Raw genomic sequence first — 16,105 nt, 5'->3', positions numbered from 1 at the left:
TCGGCCTAATTTCCGGCCAGGCTGGTAACGGGCCTGCGTGGGGGGAGGAGCCGGGCGGGGGCCGGAGGGGCCGAGCCGGTGGCGCGCGTCTCTGCGCGGGGATGGCGCTGTGGCCGCCGCGCTCCCGGGGTCTCCGCGCGGGGGAGGGGCAGGAGCCGGACCCGCCCTGCGCGCCCCGCCCGCCGGACCCGCAGGTACGTTCTCCCCCCACTCCCGGGATCGGGCCCCGCGCTGGGCTCGCCCTGACTCCGGCTGCCCCGCCGGCCCGGTCCTAGGAGCACGAAGCCAAACCGCTCGGCCTGGCCCGCACTCGGGCAGCGCTTCCAGCGGGGGGTCGCAGAGCTGGCAAAGCCCCATGGGCCTGCTGCGGGCCCGGCCCTGCCAGAGCTGCTCCCTGCTCAGCGTGGAGCCGTGGACCCCGCTCGGCTCCTCCAGCCCCAGCTCCGCCCGCATGAGGTGAGCCGAGCCGAGCCCTGCGGCGCTCGGTAACCCATCCCCCGTTAGATCCTGCCCGGCGACCCGTTCCGGCTGCGGTTTGCCCCGTTCGCCCTCGTTGGCGGCGAGTGTGACGTGAAGCCCCTGATGGGAACCAAGTGTTAAGTCTCTGCAGCGAAGTGATGCTGACACCCGTGGTTTGAGCTGAACGAGGCCCAGTGTTTCCCACAGGGAGAGGTGGCCGTAGCGTGCGGCTACCCTTATGCCAGTGTGTGCCCCCCAGTCACTCAGCTAGCGCCGGGTTTGTCGGCAGTCGCCAGGCCAGCACTTGAGTATCACGCTGCCTTTTCCCATTCTTCATCGCATGCTGGGTGTGACTGACAAAATGAAGTATGTGCAGCAGAATTGTCTAAAAACTTATTCAGTCACCGTTCTGTTGAAAAAGTCAATGTATAGATATATGAGGCTCCTTTTTGAGAGGTAACAGTCTGGGTTTGGAACAAGCAGGGACTGGAAATCCTAGAGAGGCTGCATAGTTAACTCCTTGGAATACTATATATCTCATTCCTTTCAAGACATTCTCTTCACCTTTGATTCTAGGGTAAGTTTGAGCAAGCAGCAACTTGTCCCCTTTCCTTGAAAGGAGATCTACCATGTTTCAAAGCCCAAAGTAAGCATGAGAAACTGCAGATTGCTATGTAGGAATTCATACACTTTTTTCTGGGTGTCTGTCTGAAGTGGGGTTTATATCTACTAAAAATCCCTCCTATGTTTATGTGAGAACTAAGTAAAATAGGTTATTTTTCTACATATCTGTCCTTTGCACAAGGCGTTTTAAGCAAAGAATATTAATCTGTTTGGAATTTAACTCAAATTCCAGTTATGGTCAGACACTGTAAAAATGCCACTTTCTTATTACAGATTTATATGTATTTAGAGTTAATTTTGGTGTTTTGGCTATTGTTAGCACTGCAGAACCAGCCCAGCTAAGAGAGCCAGTTGGAACCTATTTTTGCCCAGGCTTCATCATAAAAATTGTTTTCTACAGTTTGGTTGGAGAAGCTTTGTTACTGCTGATACATGATCCCTGAGTTTGCAAGTCTGGGAGTTATTAAAATGTATTTTATGTGTAAATTGAGCTAATTTAATGTGGAAACCATTGAAGTAAATATCCAACTGTATAATATCAATTTTAGTCACTGTTCAGAATTTAACCTCATTTTTCACAACTTTGCCATCTCATAATTCTGTTCTGCAACTAACCTTATCTGTTTGCATGTGCTATCTAAATTCTCTCAATTTTTCCAAATAAACAAATCTTATTCCCTCCACCACCCCCCATACAGATATATGGCCATGGGATTGAATTGGCTTGCCAAAAACAAAAGGAGTTTGTGAAGAGCTCTGTGGAATGCAAATGGAATTTAGCAGAAGCCCAGCAGAAACTTGGTAGTTTAGCACTGCATAACTCTGAGTCCCTGGATCAGGAACATGCCAAAGCACAGACTGATGCTTCAGAATTGAGACAGAGGGAGGAAGAATGGAGACAGAAAGAAGAGGCGCTAATACAGAGGGAAACACAAAATCTGTGGAACACAGATTCTGTTAGCAAGGATGTATTTAATAAGGTATGAACCATATCAACATGCATAAAAGCAGGTAAAAATAAGGGATAGAACTGTTAGGTAAATCAAGTTATTTATATGGCACTTGTCACTGGAATATTGTGAGTATCGTTTGTATCCAGAACAGTCCATATGACAAGATTAAGTGCTAAATGAGTATCCTTTCATTTATTTTATTAAAATCCACCCAAAAGTAGGTCCTGCACTGATATCAAAACATAAGAAATGTTTTTGTACTGCTAGCAGGGATCTTAGATTACATTGATCCAAAACAGCAGTTGTCTCCAAATGATAAAGTTAGCATCAAATCCTACCTTCTTCATATTAATACTTTGATATTAAACTTACAAATACTAAGGGGGAAGAAAGTTAGGCATTTCTCGAGTTTTAAAGACTCAGTGCCTTGCTACCTGCCGTGTTAAATACTTTGGTATATAACAATGCTATTCCAAGCAATAATCCAGGACCAGATGTTAGGAGTCATTTTTTTAACCCTGGTTAATTGTCAAAAAGCCCAGTTTCCCAGACACCACCTCATCTATGTTAAATTAAGTATATGCATCAGTATGTTTGCAGGTTTTGGGCCTACAACTAGAAGCATTACTTTTTAAATGGAAATTCAATAAAATGGTGTTCCCATAATGACATAGTTTAAAATAGCATGGAAAAGGATTCTGTGATTAAGCTCTCTCCCTTTCCCCCCTCCCCAGAGTTTTATTAATCAAAAGAAAAGAAAAGAAATAGAAGATGAAGACAAATCCAAATCATTCATGCAGAAACATGAACAAAAAATTAGACATTTTGGTAAGTACCTCTCTTTTCCAGCTTTTTGTAGTTTTAGCTTTATGCATTGTGTTTAGATAGGTTCTATTGTTTTATAAAATGAACACTTAGAAATGAGGCATCTGGCTAACAGAATCCAGCTTCAGGTTTCTGGTCTATCAGGGTTTGGGATTTTCTTTGATAGTCATAACAAAATAGTCCTTTCCAAGTAAGAGGCTGCATGCTGCAGAAGTTTATTGAATCCTACAGTCAATAATGCTTTTTAGATAAACACTATTTTAGCGCTCAGCATAACTGAAGTCCTAGCGAAAGAGAGGCTTCTGTCTACTTTATCTGACACTTCATGAAAAGTGATACTAGAACAGTGATATTGTAAATTCTGAAGTGTTTTTCTTTTAAAGGGAAGCATTTTTTTCCTCAATGCTTATCAAAAGTGTATCCTTCCATATCCTTCCATAGAAATGGCAGCTAAGTAGCTAAATTCTAATATTTTAGTTCAGATATTAGAATCTCTTGTAGACTTCAGCTGTGTTTGCTGGTTGAACACAAAGCACCTACAGGTCCAAGAAAATTTCGGCTTTGGGGGAAAAAGACTTTTTAAAAAATACTGTTGAGAGCACTAAGCTTTAGTTGTAAACAAACAAAAGATGGAAGGAGCACCACTGCTTGGACGGAAGATGATTTCTCTTCCACAGTAAAACTACTTCGTTGCAGCTGGGGCATCAGAGGTTCTGTTATGCTCCTCCTAACCTCTTTTAGAATCCTTTCTGTGACTAGCTCTAGTGCAGGGATGAGCAAACTTTTTGGACCAAGGGTAGGGTGACCAGACAGCACATGTGAAAAATCGGGACAGAGGGTGGGGGGTAATAGGAGCCTATATAAGAAAAAGACCCAAAAATCGGGACTGTCCCTATAAAATCGGGACATCTGGTCACCCTAACCAAGGGCCACATCTGGGTGGAGAAATTGTATGCAGGGCAGGGGGTTGGCGTGTGGGAGGGGGTGTGGTGTGCAGGAAGGGGCTCAGGGCAAGGGATTGGGGCAGAGGAGGAGTGCAGGGTGTATGAGGAGCCTGAGGGCAGGGGGTTAGGGTGCAGGAGGGGTGTGAACTGCGGGAGGGGGCTCAGGGCAGGGGTGCAGGAGGGGTGCAGACTGCGGGAGGGGGCTCAGAGCAGGGGGTTGGGGTGCAGGGGGGGTGCGGGGTGTATGAGGGGACTCCCTGCATGCCTGCCCTGTCCCCGGCCCCGCGCCACACCAGGAAGCGCTGGGCCCCTGGGGAAGAAGGGGGCAGAGGGCTCTGCTTGCGTTTCCCTTGCTGCACCTCCAGGTACCTCCCCCAAAGCTCCCATTGGCCGTGGTTCCCCGTTCCCAGCCAATGGGAGCTGCGGGGGTGGTTCCTGGAGGCAAGGGCCCCGGGGCTGCAAGGATGTTGGGCTGGCCGCTACTGAGAGTGGCGCGGGGCCCGTGGCACCACGGGGGGCGATCCGGCTGGATCCAAAGCCCTGAGAGGCTGGATCCAAAGCCCTGAGAGGCTGGATCCAAAGCCCTGAGAGGCCGGATCCGGCCCGTGGGCCGTAGTTTGCCTGCCTTGTTTGCTGCTTGGGGAAAGAGATAAGCAGCATTAGCAATGATGGCCTTATTTGCAGAATCAGAAAGAGCTGCATCAGCTTACATTCTGCGGAAATTTATTAGTATTTCTCAAACCTCCTTACTGCCAGACCGTCTCCATGTACACGTGCTTCAGAGCGAACGCTATTTACTGGGCATTAAATGGATTTTTCAAGTCCTGTGTGTAAAGGTGTTAAGTATTTAATACACATCTTTGCCATGTAAGCCACAAGAGGAATAGTTTTAATACATATGATGGATTTACTACTGAAAATAACTTTTTTAGTCACATAACCATCTATTAATAGTAACCCAGGTGTAGAGTAGTTTATCCAAGTATATCAGACTATCCACTAGGTGTCACTTTAACTCTATAATTGAAATGTGATCAAAACCATTGCACGCAAATGCCCTTTGTCATGTAGTGTTCTGAAATTTTGATGAATATCTTGAATGTGTCCCATTGTTCTGAGTCATTGATTGGCTCCTGTATGTGTAGGGGCATAGCTGTATTGGGGCTGTTGTATTACCTGTTGGAAATCATCCCATCCAACCAGGGATGGGGTTGAGTTGGCACTTGGTATGCCATACTGGCTTTTCTTCGTGATGGTATATTTTTAAAAACAAAAATGGTTTCTAGTCCTCTTAATTTCAAAACAAACCTTGCAAATGTGAAGTGATGCATGAGGCTGTCTCAGTATATGCCGACAGAAGTGATTGACCTGCCTCCATGTCACTGAAATAACTTTGAAGTCCAAGGATGACCACACAAGGAACAATGTTAACTGTTCCCCCACTAATCATTTTAGCAGAAATATCTCTTACTGGCTTTCTGGGTGGAATGTAAAGTATCAAATCTGTGTTTAGACTGACCTCTGCTAGGACTCAAATACTTAATTGTTTTGTAATCTCATAATTTCTTAATATTGTGAATGAAATAAGTAAATATATAAAACTTTGCGGACTTAATGAGAATTCTCTAAACTTTTTTTTTTTTTAGTATTCTGACTTCACTTGTGGTTTTGGTTTTAAAGGTTTTTAATATAGCTTTTCCACTTTGTTTAGGACAGTCGCAAGCAATACAACTTGATGATTTCTCCTCCTGGTTTATACCATTTTACACTTTGGTCTGTTTGTATTTGGTCTCTGCATTTTAACATCCTATCTATAAATCAGAGGTAGATTAATTACTTTGTCTAATAGTACCTTTTTCCACTTCTGACTTCAAATCTGGATTAGTCTCTTATAGTTGAGAAATTACCTACTGTATAGTGTTATAGAATTGATCCCATACCATGTAGCTCAGTTGCCTTGGACAGAAATTCATAAAACCTAATATTCCTTTATTGATGCTCTTGTGTTCTAAAGAAAAGTTCTAAATAAATGAGAAATTTTAAATGCTAAACTCACTTTTAATTTTTAAGTATAGGAGACATCTAACATGCAGATACATCCAGAAATATTTTCCACAGTTCTCTCTATCAGGAGTTCTTAAACTTTTTTTTATCGTATGAAATTTTTAATAGCCAGCAACATATGGTTAGCCAGCTAGCTCTCTGTAGCCCACCAAGAAGTGTTCCACAGGTATCCAGTGGTCTAAGGCCTGTAGTTTGACAACTGATGCACTAGATAACATGGAATGCCCTGGTTTTCTAGTGTTGCAGAAGTTCAGTTAATGAACCTCTTTTTGTCTCATATCTTTGGATCATGTTGAGTTTAATTGAACTATGTGCATTATACAGGAAATTTATTTTGTTCTTTCTGTCTTCATTTTTTTGCTATGTTGGTAGTTGAGAAGCTGAAGTACTGTAGCCACTGAAGAGATACAGAAGACACAGTGCAAGCTTCTCTAAACATCTAGCCTCAATCCTTTTATAGAGACCACATTTACAAGTGAAAGTGTCAGTCTTTAATGGACTCTTAATCATGGCCTTTCTGTTGAAACTAGCAAAAAAGGTGCCAATTATTATTTTGGTCACATGTCAATTAGGAGTTGGAATGAGACTAGCTCACTTAGCCTTAGTCGTCTTCATTGAGTGGTAATGAATTTGTCATTATGCTATGTCTACACTGGCACTTTTGGCAGTAAAACTTTTGTTTGTCGGGGTGTAAAAAAAAAAAAAACCACACACACACACACACACACCCTGACCAACAAAAGTTTCACCAATAAAAGCGCCGGTGGGGACAGCACTATGCCGCCAACCTAGCTACTGCTGCTCGTCAGGGGTGGTTTAATTATGTTGGCAGGAGAGTAGCTATACGGGAGCCCTTACAGGGTGCAGCTGCAGCAGTACAGCTATGCCGCTATAAGGTCTGCAGTGTAAACATAGCCTAAAACTCTATATCATATGGGGTCAGGTAATAACTATTTGGTTTCCATTGCCATTCAAATACCATAAGCAATGTACTTTTATGGTAACACTTGACTTTCTAATTCCTTTTCACCAGGCATGCTAAGCAGATGGGATGATAGCCAGAGATTTTTGTCTGACCATCCATACCTTGTATGTGAAGATACAGCTAAATATCTCCTCTTATGGTGTTTTCACCTAGAAGCAGAACAGGTATTAGGCAAATCTTAAATTGCTTTGAATCTGGGAGATGGTACACATTTTTCCTGCTAATGCTACAGAAGACTATCCACATAGATCACATTAAACGATTTATCTATTTCCTTCTCTCTTCCCCTCCCCCCCCATGTTTCCAGTTATCTTACTGGAGGGAACCTCGATAATACCTTGCATTATGTCTGTTCTTCAGTAGTGCTGTCTCTTCTCTCTTCCTCCTCCCCCCCCACTCCCCCACGCGCATCTCCACTTTCAGTTTGATCTTGTAAGATATGAGAACTGGTGGTCATGAAAGTAAAACACATTTGAAATCTTAGTTACATGCTTACAGTCTCTCTAAAAATGTAACTTTGTAACTTCTGTTTCCAGAAAAGAGCTCTGATGGAACAAGTAGCACACCAAGCAGTTGTTATGCAGTTTATTATAGAAATGGCTAAAAGTTGTAATGTGGATCCCAGAGGCTGTTTTCGTCTATTTTTCCAAAGAGCAAAAGTAAGTCGTGATTTCATTTTAATGCTAGAGAAGCTCTTGCAGCATCTGAGAGGGATCAGTGTTCAAGAGCAGCTGAGATTTCTTCCTGACAGCTGCAAGCTAAATATGTGCTAAGGGAATAGCCCCAGGCTCTAGGGGAAAGGCTGAGTTGTTGGCAGCCTTTTGTGCAATAATGGTCAGTGTAACCATGAGGATGGAAGCTCTGTGAATTTTGTTGTGCTGGTAGGCGTGTCTAAAAGGGGAACAGAACGTAAAATCAATGTGTACTTCATTTATAATCATACAATAAATGTTACATTCTTTCATGCACGAGTAATATAGAATGTTGAAAACTCTCCCATTTCCTCTAGTCCCGTACTCTCTGAAAGAGTAGAGTTCCTGCAGAATCAATATTTTGTACTCTAAAAACTAACTGTAGAAGAAGATATAGACACTGGACAGGAGGTGTCTCCATTGCACTGCTTAACCAGGGAGATAGGCTTCAGGACTAGATTAGCTTCTCAAGCAGCTGGGCTCATGGTGTGCAATGGAGCCTTCATGCGCCTTCTTAAGGAAAGGGCACATTTTTATGCCTCTGTAATGACCCAGTATAGCCATCCAGGAGCAACAGTATCAGGCTCCAGAGAGCTATGACTAGAAGGCATTTTAAAATCTTGGGATGGGGGCAAAGAGAGGGCATTCCACAGGACCTATTCATTGCAGTCCCCATTTGCCACCATCACCACGCTCCCAAATAAAAATGCTATTCCAGAAGAATTGCATGAGCAGTGTGGTCAGCAACTTTCTTCAGAAACTCTGGTCCCAGTTGAATAAACTAGCATCTGGTCCAGCAACTACTCCATCACAGTAGTTCAAAATTAATTTGTAATACATTTAATTAGAACTTAGTACAGAACTGCTTAATCATAGTTAAAAGTATTTTTGCTGAACAGTGTGTGCAGTTCACAGCTCCAAAGTGCTTCACAGATATTAAATTAAGTGTTCTAGAATACTAATGAAAGATGGAGTTCTTGAAATATGAATTGATGTTGGGGAACCACACCCTAATGTTATTGTAAGAATTCAAGAACTCCACATTTCATCATAAATTTGAAATCAGTGAAGTTTAACTGCAAAATCCACTTTTGTCTGAGTAAGTTTTAAATTGTACACGCTAGCAAAAAAGCCCATCTAAGCTGATGTTGTCAAGATTTAATTGTAAACAGGAGTTAGAGATGCTAAGCAGGCAAAGTGATTTCTAAGTCACAACTAATAAAAAAGCATATTTAAGGACTTGGTGTCACTGTTAGCTTGTTATCAAGGCCTCCATTGTTTACCCTGACTTGGGTCAGTGTTTGTCACAGCCTTCCACTTAACAGCATTTTTGTATCACTGCAGTGCACCTCTGTACCCACTTCTGCAGTTTGTACTGTTCCTGGCTGGATTGCTGCAAATCAAAGGATGTCTTTAAAGTGCTCATAGGGGCTGAATTTGTGCACTGCTGTGAAAATTTAAAGTACTTAGTCTGACTGTTCATACTGGCAGATTCACTTGGGAGGGAGAGTGCCTTGTCAATTAATGGGGGCCCCGGCTTTAACTAGTGTTGACTTGCTTCTGAAAAGTCCAGTACTGAGAATCCCCTCTCCTTTCAGCTTCTAGGATGGGATGAGGAATGGCTTAAAATTAGGATCTATTCACCGCTCCTCAGATGCAAGAAAATAGCCTTTTATCATTATCCCAGCCAAAAATATTAAGAACACACTTCAAAAAAAATCAAGAAACCTAGCTGATTTTTCATAAAGCTGCTACTGGTTTCTCCCCAAGACTTTCATCTAAAGTTTAGGGTGTTGTTGTTTTCCCTTTTCTGTGCTTCATTGTGTAGCTTTTTTCCCCCCAGTAATGTATATACTTATATAGCCAAAGTTTTACTTCTAGTTTTGAGTTTAGGGCAATAAATACTTAATTGACAACCTTTTCTTTCTACAGGCAGAAGAAGAAGGTTATTTTGAGGCTTTTAAAAATGAACTCGAAGCATTTAAATCAAGAGTGAAAATCTCTTCACAATCACAAAGTTTTCAGGCTATGTCAGTTCAGAATCCCATTGCTCATACTGGTCTCAGTTCCTTAGGCGTGTTGGAGTTTTTGCCACAGGTAGGTTTTTAATAAATCCATTTATAGAAATCATGTAATTGTTTTAGGGCCAGAGTCTGCCATCTTTGCTCATGTGAAGTACACCTCTACCCCGATATAACGCTGTCCTCGGGAGCCAAAAAATCTTACTGCATTATAGGTGAAACCGCGTTATATCAAACTTGCTTTGATCCGCTGGAGTGCACAGCCCCTCCCCTCCACCACGCGGAGCACTGCTTTACCGCATTATATCCGAATTCATGTTATATCGAGTCGCGTTATATCGGGGTAGAGGTGTAGTACCTTTTGATTTAAAATAGGACTACTTATGGAGTAAGGTACTAGCTGGGACTAAAGTTAAATATTCTGTACATAAACTATTTGCCCTCCACATAGATACTGAAAAAGCTACCTTTTTGTGTCCTAGACCCCAAATAGCATCCAAGTACAAATCCAAATGCACTTTACAACCTGATAATTCAACCCTAATGCATTAAATATTCATATACTTAACCTACTCGCAAGTAATTTTATCTGCCGCAAGTATGCTGGAGCAAACACTTATTATAAAACTGATTCTATAATTAAATTTTGAATTTTATATTATAGGAGGTGAAAATGAGTTTCCAGTAAAAATGAGCATAATGTTCTCAGTAATGGAAACCTACAAGTAATCAAACCTAAGAAAAATGCAGCCTGTGATAAGAGAATGGGAATTGCAAAATACCTTTAATAAAACACTGAGGTTTCAGTGTAGGTGGTTTTGGATTACAAAACATGATTTAAATGTTAGTAATGGTGGTCTCACAGACATAAAAGAAACCGAAGGGTTTTTCCCCACTTGGATAGTTGAATGGGGTCAAAATTAAGACATCCTTTTGATCAAGATATTTATTTACACAGGTTCACCTGCATCTGAGGTAACTTAGAATAGGATTACAGTAGTTCCTCGCTTAATGCTGTAGTTATGTTCCTGAAAAATGCTACTTTAAGCAAATCTAATTTCCCCATAAGAATTAATGTAAATGGAGGGTGTTAGGTTCCAGGGAAATATTTTTCGCCAGACAAGACACACACACACTCTCTCTCTCTCTCTCTCTGTCACATATATATATATATATATAGACACCACACACACACACACACACGTATAAGTTGTAAACAAACAATTTAATACTGTACACAGCAATGATGATTGTGAAGCTTGTTTGAGGTGGTGGAGTCAGAGGGTGGGATATTTCCCAGGGAATGCCTTACGGCTAAATGATGAACTAGCACTCGGCTGAGCCCTCAAGGGTTCACACGTTGTTAATGTAGCCTCACACTCTACAAGGCAGCAGGAATGGTGGGAGGGGAGACAGCATGGCAGAGACACACACTGTGTGTGAGAGAGAGACACATTGCCCTTTAAATACGCTGACCCCACTCTAAGTACACTGCCTTTTTAAGTAGATCAGCAAGTTGAGACAGCAGCTGCTGCCAGCAAGCTCCCTCCCTCATCCCGAGTCTTGTCATCCTGAGCCCTGTTGTGTCCCCACTGCTCTGTGGAGATGGGGGGCAGAAGTGGGGGAAGGGGACACCCTGACAGCGCCCCCCCCCACTCCTCCCCGGCACAGCAAGCAGGAGGCTCCTGGGAGCAGCTCCAAGGCAGAGGGCAGGAGCAGCACACCACAGTGTGGGGAGGGACAGCTGAACTGACCGGCAATTGATAGCCTGCTGGGCGGCTGCCGCACAGGGAACTTAGGGGGAGCAGGGAGCTGATGGGGGGGGGGGGGCTGCCGTCCACCCTAGTTCCAACCCCCCACCAGCTAGCTCCAAAGGGCTGCTCTTTCTGTAAGCAGTTGACAAAGCAGGCGGCTGCCAAACAACATTATAAGGGAGCATCGCGCAACTTAAATGCGCATGTTCTCTAATTGATCAGCAATGTAACAATGAAACCATGTTAACGGGGATGATTTTAAGTGAGGAGTTACTGTATGTATATTTCTCTTTAGGCTCTCTTTCCATACAAGATGAATAAAAGCTTAGTACAGTCATAAGATTTCCTAAATTTCAAGGGGATACATTTTTAATAAGCTAAATTACCATTCCTATTAGTCACAGGCAAATCCTTATGCATTACATTGAAATTTGCCTCTTGAGTGTGAGATGCAGACAATTAAAGGGAGCTAGGCAACTGACCGTGAAAGCACAAGGTGCAAAATTAGAATCTCAGTATTTACTTGTGTAGAATTAATGTTGTTTTCTCCTGTTGCAGACTGCAGACTCTCTTCAAAGCTGCGTAAACACAGGTCTCTTTAATTTAAACTCATTGGTACACCGAGATGATGAGGAACCCAAAATGATGGACACAATATAGTACTGTTAAGACTGAGGCCAAGTACTTTTATTACAAAGAAAAGAATGTGGCTCTTTTCTTGACACTTACTTTTCTGGGTGCTGCACTTTATTTTTTGCGTTTGTTTTTTGGAAGGAGGGTAATCCAGAAACACATTTGTCATTTTGTTTGAAAATGTGCTGCTAGATTTTTGGTTCCCTTTTAGGAGAGGTGTTCTCATATGTTACCGAATGTGAAACTGGATGTTGTTTCTGCTACTTAAACTTACCTTTATTCTTAATTTTAGGAATCAAAGTATGACAAACAAATCTGCACAAATACAATGTTTACGAGAAATGGTTGATTCTAGTTGGAATCTGCTATAATCTTTTATTATGGACATGGACGTGTCTTGCTCTATAAATACTAAAGATCACAATTGTACTCATGCTATACTGCTGACATAGTAAGCGCTCAAATCCAATTTTATCATATTAATAGCAATAAATCAAAAGCTGATATCAACTTGGAGGCTCAGATTAAAGCAGTGGGGTTTTTTTTCCCCCTCTACTACAGGGATTAAAATGTTACTTTATGCTTTCAGACAAAGGACTTATTTCTGATTGTCAAGTTATGTACATTTTAGAGACAAAATGTATAAATGCTTAGTGGGTTTTGAGCCACATTTCTAGCAGCATGGTCACTGAGAAGCTGATTCTTCTGTCTAACATTTAGTGTTAACTTAAAATATTACGGTTGCATTACAAAGATCCAGTGTGAATAAATATTTTGGGTGTGGGAGATTGAGGGTGGGGGAAACAACTTCAGGATAAGATTGTACTGCAGCCAGGCTCTCTCCTTCATACCAGTAACGAAGAAAGCCTGAGTGCCAAAGACTGACTGAATAGTATTGATTTATAATTCAGATTTGTTATGGTATTTCAGGCTTTCCTCAGTTTAAAAGGAAAAGAGTTCTGTTTCAATATCAGCTGAATGATTGATGCCAAGTGGTTAACTGCTGAGAGTAACAATATATAAGGTGGTATCTTAAGAGCCCTCTGCTTTAGAGCTCTGCAAAGGTCAAACTCTTTAATATTTCCAGAGTTTTGCCATAATGGTCTTTGCAATTCAAAACTGCTATTAAGCTTTCCTAATTGTGTTCAATAGTTTTTTCACCTGTGTACACAGCCTCTATGTATCTGGGCTGTTTCAGTGTAGGACTGACCCTCCCTGATACCAAAGTAGAAATGCCTAGATATTTTCTCATTTTACAGCGAAGCAGCAAAGTATTAGTTTGTATATACTTCTTGAGTCACATTCTCTACTGCTTACTAACCCCTTTGCATTGCTTAAGTGGCTGGAAAGCAGCCAGATTTCCTCAGCCTACAGAATACCCAGGCTGGTGCAGAACTAGCATTGCTGGTCAGCTTCCTCTGCAATCCCTCTGTAGGCGGGTGCAGAGTGAAGGGAGCAAGTTTGAAGAACTACTGTGATTTGGCTTTTCTTTGCTGGTGGATGGCCACAGGCAGTAGTTGTACCTTGGAGTGGCCCCTAGTCTGTTCTAAGGCATGCAGGGGCCAGTGTTGGACAGAACTAGTGCCAGAAACGGAACTGCAACCACTTCTTCTCTGGTCCCCCTCTCCTCCCCCGGTGGCCAGCATAATCTGGGCCTTTCTCTCCATGTTCTGTGAGGAGCAGGCTAGTCACATGCTTGGTTATAGAGAACCATAAAAGAAGAAATGCTCTTAAGTACTACAGAAGCCTTATGGATGGAAATTTAGGGGTGAGAACAGTCAAGCTTCAAAAACATTTGCTGGAACTTCATTGAAATGTCTGTCAGCTACTAGCATGAGGGGGCTGATCTGTGTTTCTGATATGGTTGAGATACAGAAACAACTTTAGTGGCACATTCTAATTTTAGGTCCCCAGTACACCAGGCTAAACACTTGTGATCCCTCTAGCAGTCCCTTACTGAGAGAAGATAACAGCTCTGAGTGGGCTCTAGCTAAAAGCTGCAGAGAACATAAGAGTATATTCTCCAATACTGTAAAAACCTGTTGTAGCTGTGTAGTGTCAGTGGAATACAGTGAGGGAAAGATTGCAAAAGGGCATGTAATTTCTCTTATCACTAACTTCCCCCTCAGAATGACCACACACTATGAGAAATGACCTAGCTATGCACTAATTCATCTCCTAAACACAGTTAATCCTGTATCCTACAGAAAACTGAAGTTCCATCTGCAGGTGCCTGTTGCTCTGGTATCTAAGCCCTGAGGTTGTTGCAGGCATGTGAAGGACAGAACACACTTCTGATAAAAACCTCAGGACCATCTGAGAAAGAGCAGCCAATATCCTGTTCTTATGGAAAGTGAAGAAATTTGTATTTAGGCTAGTGCAAAGGTGGGGAGAACTGTTGCTTTTTGTCTGGAAATGGTCCAGAAACCCCAGTAATGCTGGTGTCAAATGGAAGTATAGAACAAATCCAGGTTTTGTATGGGAATGCTAAGGGAACTGTCCAAAGTCTCCAAGGAATATGTGTATGTCTAGAGGTGTCTCCAAGGACATAAAGGCTGGTGTCTGCAAAATTTTTGTGTCATCCTTTTTTTTGTTTAGAAAAGGACCCAAACTGAACAGTATCTACCTCAATAGCCTTACACTTACAACAAACGAAAATCTTTCCAAATTCCTCAGATGCTTTTCTTGGAATGTGTCAGTACTGGTGGCGTTAATACTTTGGAGTAAAAACCCTACTGTAAAGTATTTTAACTATGCTGGCACTACTAGTAGATGACCTGTTTGTTGGATCAATACCAGAGAGGAGTGATGCCCTCAGCAGCATGCTCTGCTGCCAGTTATACCAGGTCCATAAGTTTAACTATCTGGATGTGAAGATTACATTGATTTCTGTACCTAGATCTTGCTGACCAGTTTCTGAAGAAGTGGGATTGAGGGAAATGAAATCAGCAGAGTCTGTAAAGCTGAAAAAATGGGTATGAGTTCCTTGTAAAGACTAGCAGTAGCTACAAAAATCTGGACTGCTTGGTATTTGAAAGAGCCAAGCTTTCAGAGGGCTGTTGACCTCAGCCATCGAAGTCCAGTGTGGAATGGTAATGAGGCTGGTTCCTTACCACCAAAATATGCAATGTACTCATCTCTATTAATTTTCTGGGAGAGACTATTACCCTACTGTTTTAATCTCTGCTCTATAACCTCATTAATTGAGGATTAAAGTTACACTCTACCACACCAAATGTGGTTTTGTTTCCAGTGGGACTCTTCTAGGTGCAACTAGGTAGTCAGAATTTTGTTCATGTTGTAACTTAGTGGAGTGAAATAGCAAAAAGGTCAGTTTTGTAACTTTAAATGTGGATAAATAAAGGCTTCAAGATAGCTTGACAAAACATAGCTAACATGTTTAATCAAAGAAGCTTGAATACTCTTGTGGCAAGATTCTCCCCCACTGGTTTGGAAACGAGATTTAATTTTCTGTAATAAATCGTTTTATTGTAGTGCTGTGTGCGACTGAAATTTAAGATGACCAGAGCCCCTCATTGACTATTGTATAGTGTCAATGTTCAGGATTCACTGTATTCATGAAAATAAGATATCTAATCCATTTTCTTTAGTATGCTTTCTAGTTTTTAGTATGCTTTTTCTAATCAAGCATCTCAAGTAAGGATGGCCTCTTATGTTAAGAGGCCAGGCTATAGCCTCGTTGATCTCAGAAGCAAATTTTTCATTCTAAACTTGACTCTTCTGAATTACATTCCATTACTCCTAGGAGTACAAGCCCAAATGATTAGTCTTCCTTCAGGCAATTAGATCTACATGCTGCTACTGCTGGAGTATTCCAACTAGACGTAATATCTAGGGCCAGCCCCAGAAAGGCACTGGTACTCTTAATTTCCATTGACTTCAGTGGAAGTCAGGAGCCAATGTGCCTTTGTAGATCTGACCCTACTTTCTTCCCTTGTAATTCAGTAGCTCTTCTGAACTCTCACTGTATCACTCTGCTAATAGGGGGAACAGATCCTTATAGAGAATGATCTCCTTGTGGGCTAGGAATGTAGCCAGAGTTACCTTGGCCTTTTTTTTGACCTCACATTTCAAATTCATGGCTTTGAATATTAAGTCTGGTATGCTCTGCACTCGTGTGCCTAAATCTC

At 42.0% G+C, this 16,105-nt stretch overlaps 1 protein-coding gene across 2 annotated transcripts in view; it reads left to right on the top strand.

Annotated features, from left to right (window-relative positions):
• RCL1 (RNA terminal phosphate cyclase like 1) overlaps positions 1-16,105 on the top strand; it is a 110,356-nt gene continuing 94,251 nt past the window's right edge. The window contains exons 1-7 of one of the 2 annotated variants that reach the window (XM_005296915.4): positions 1-194; positions 1,782-2,063; positions 2,771-2,864; positions 6,903-7,018; positions 7,391-7,513; positions 9,479-9,643; positions 11,880-15,448. In XM_005296915.4, coding sequence (XP_005296972.1) covers positions 102-194; positions 1,782-2,063; positions 2,771-2,864; positions 6,903-7,018; positions 7,391-7,513; positions 9,479-9,643; positions 11,880-11,981 — 975 coding nt within the window. In that variant the 5' untranslated portion in view covers positions 1-101 and the 3' untranslated portion in view covers positions 11,982-15,448. Of the gene's footprint in view, positions 195-1,781; positions 2,064-2,770; positions 2,865-6,902; positions 7,019-7,390; positions 7,514-9,478; positions 9,644-11,879; positions 15,449-16,105 lie in introns of those variants that run through there. The other variant, XM_042850641.2, reaches the window with a different exon arrangement.

The sequence above is a fragment of the Chrysemys picta genome, chromosome 6 (assembly GCF_011386835.1).
Source record: "Chrysemys picta bellii isolate R12L10 chromosome 6, ASM1138683v2, whole genome shotgun sequence".
In the NCBI taxonomy this organism is placed as follows: Eukaryota; Metazoa; Chordata; order Testudines; family Emydidae; genus Chrysemys; species Chrysemys picta.
Note: the sequence above shows the minus strand (reverse complement) of the source record. Positions and strands in the feature narration are given on the sequence as shown.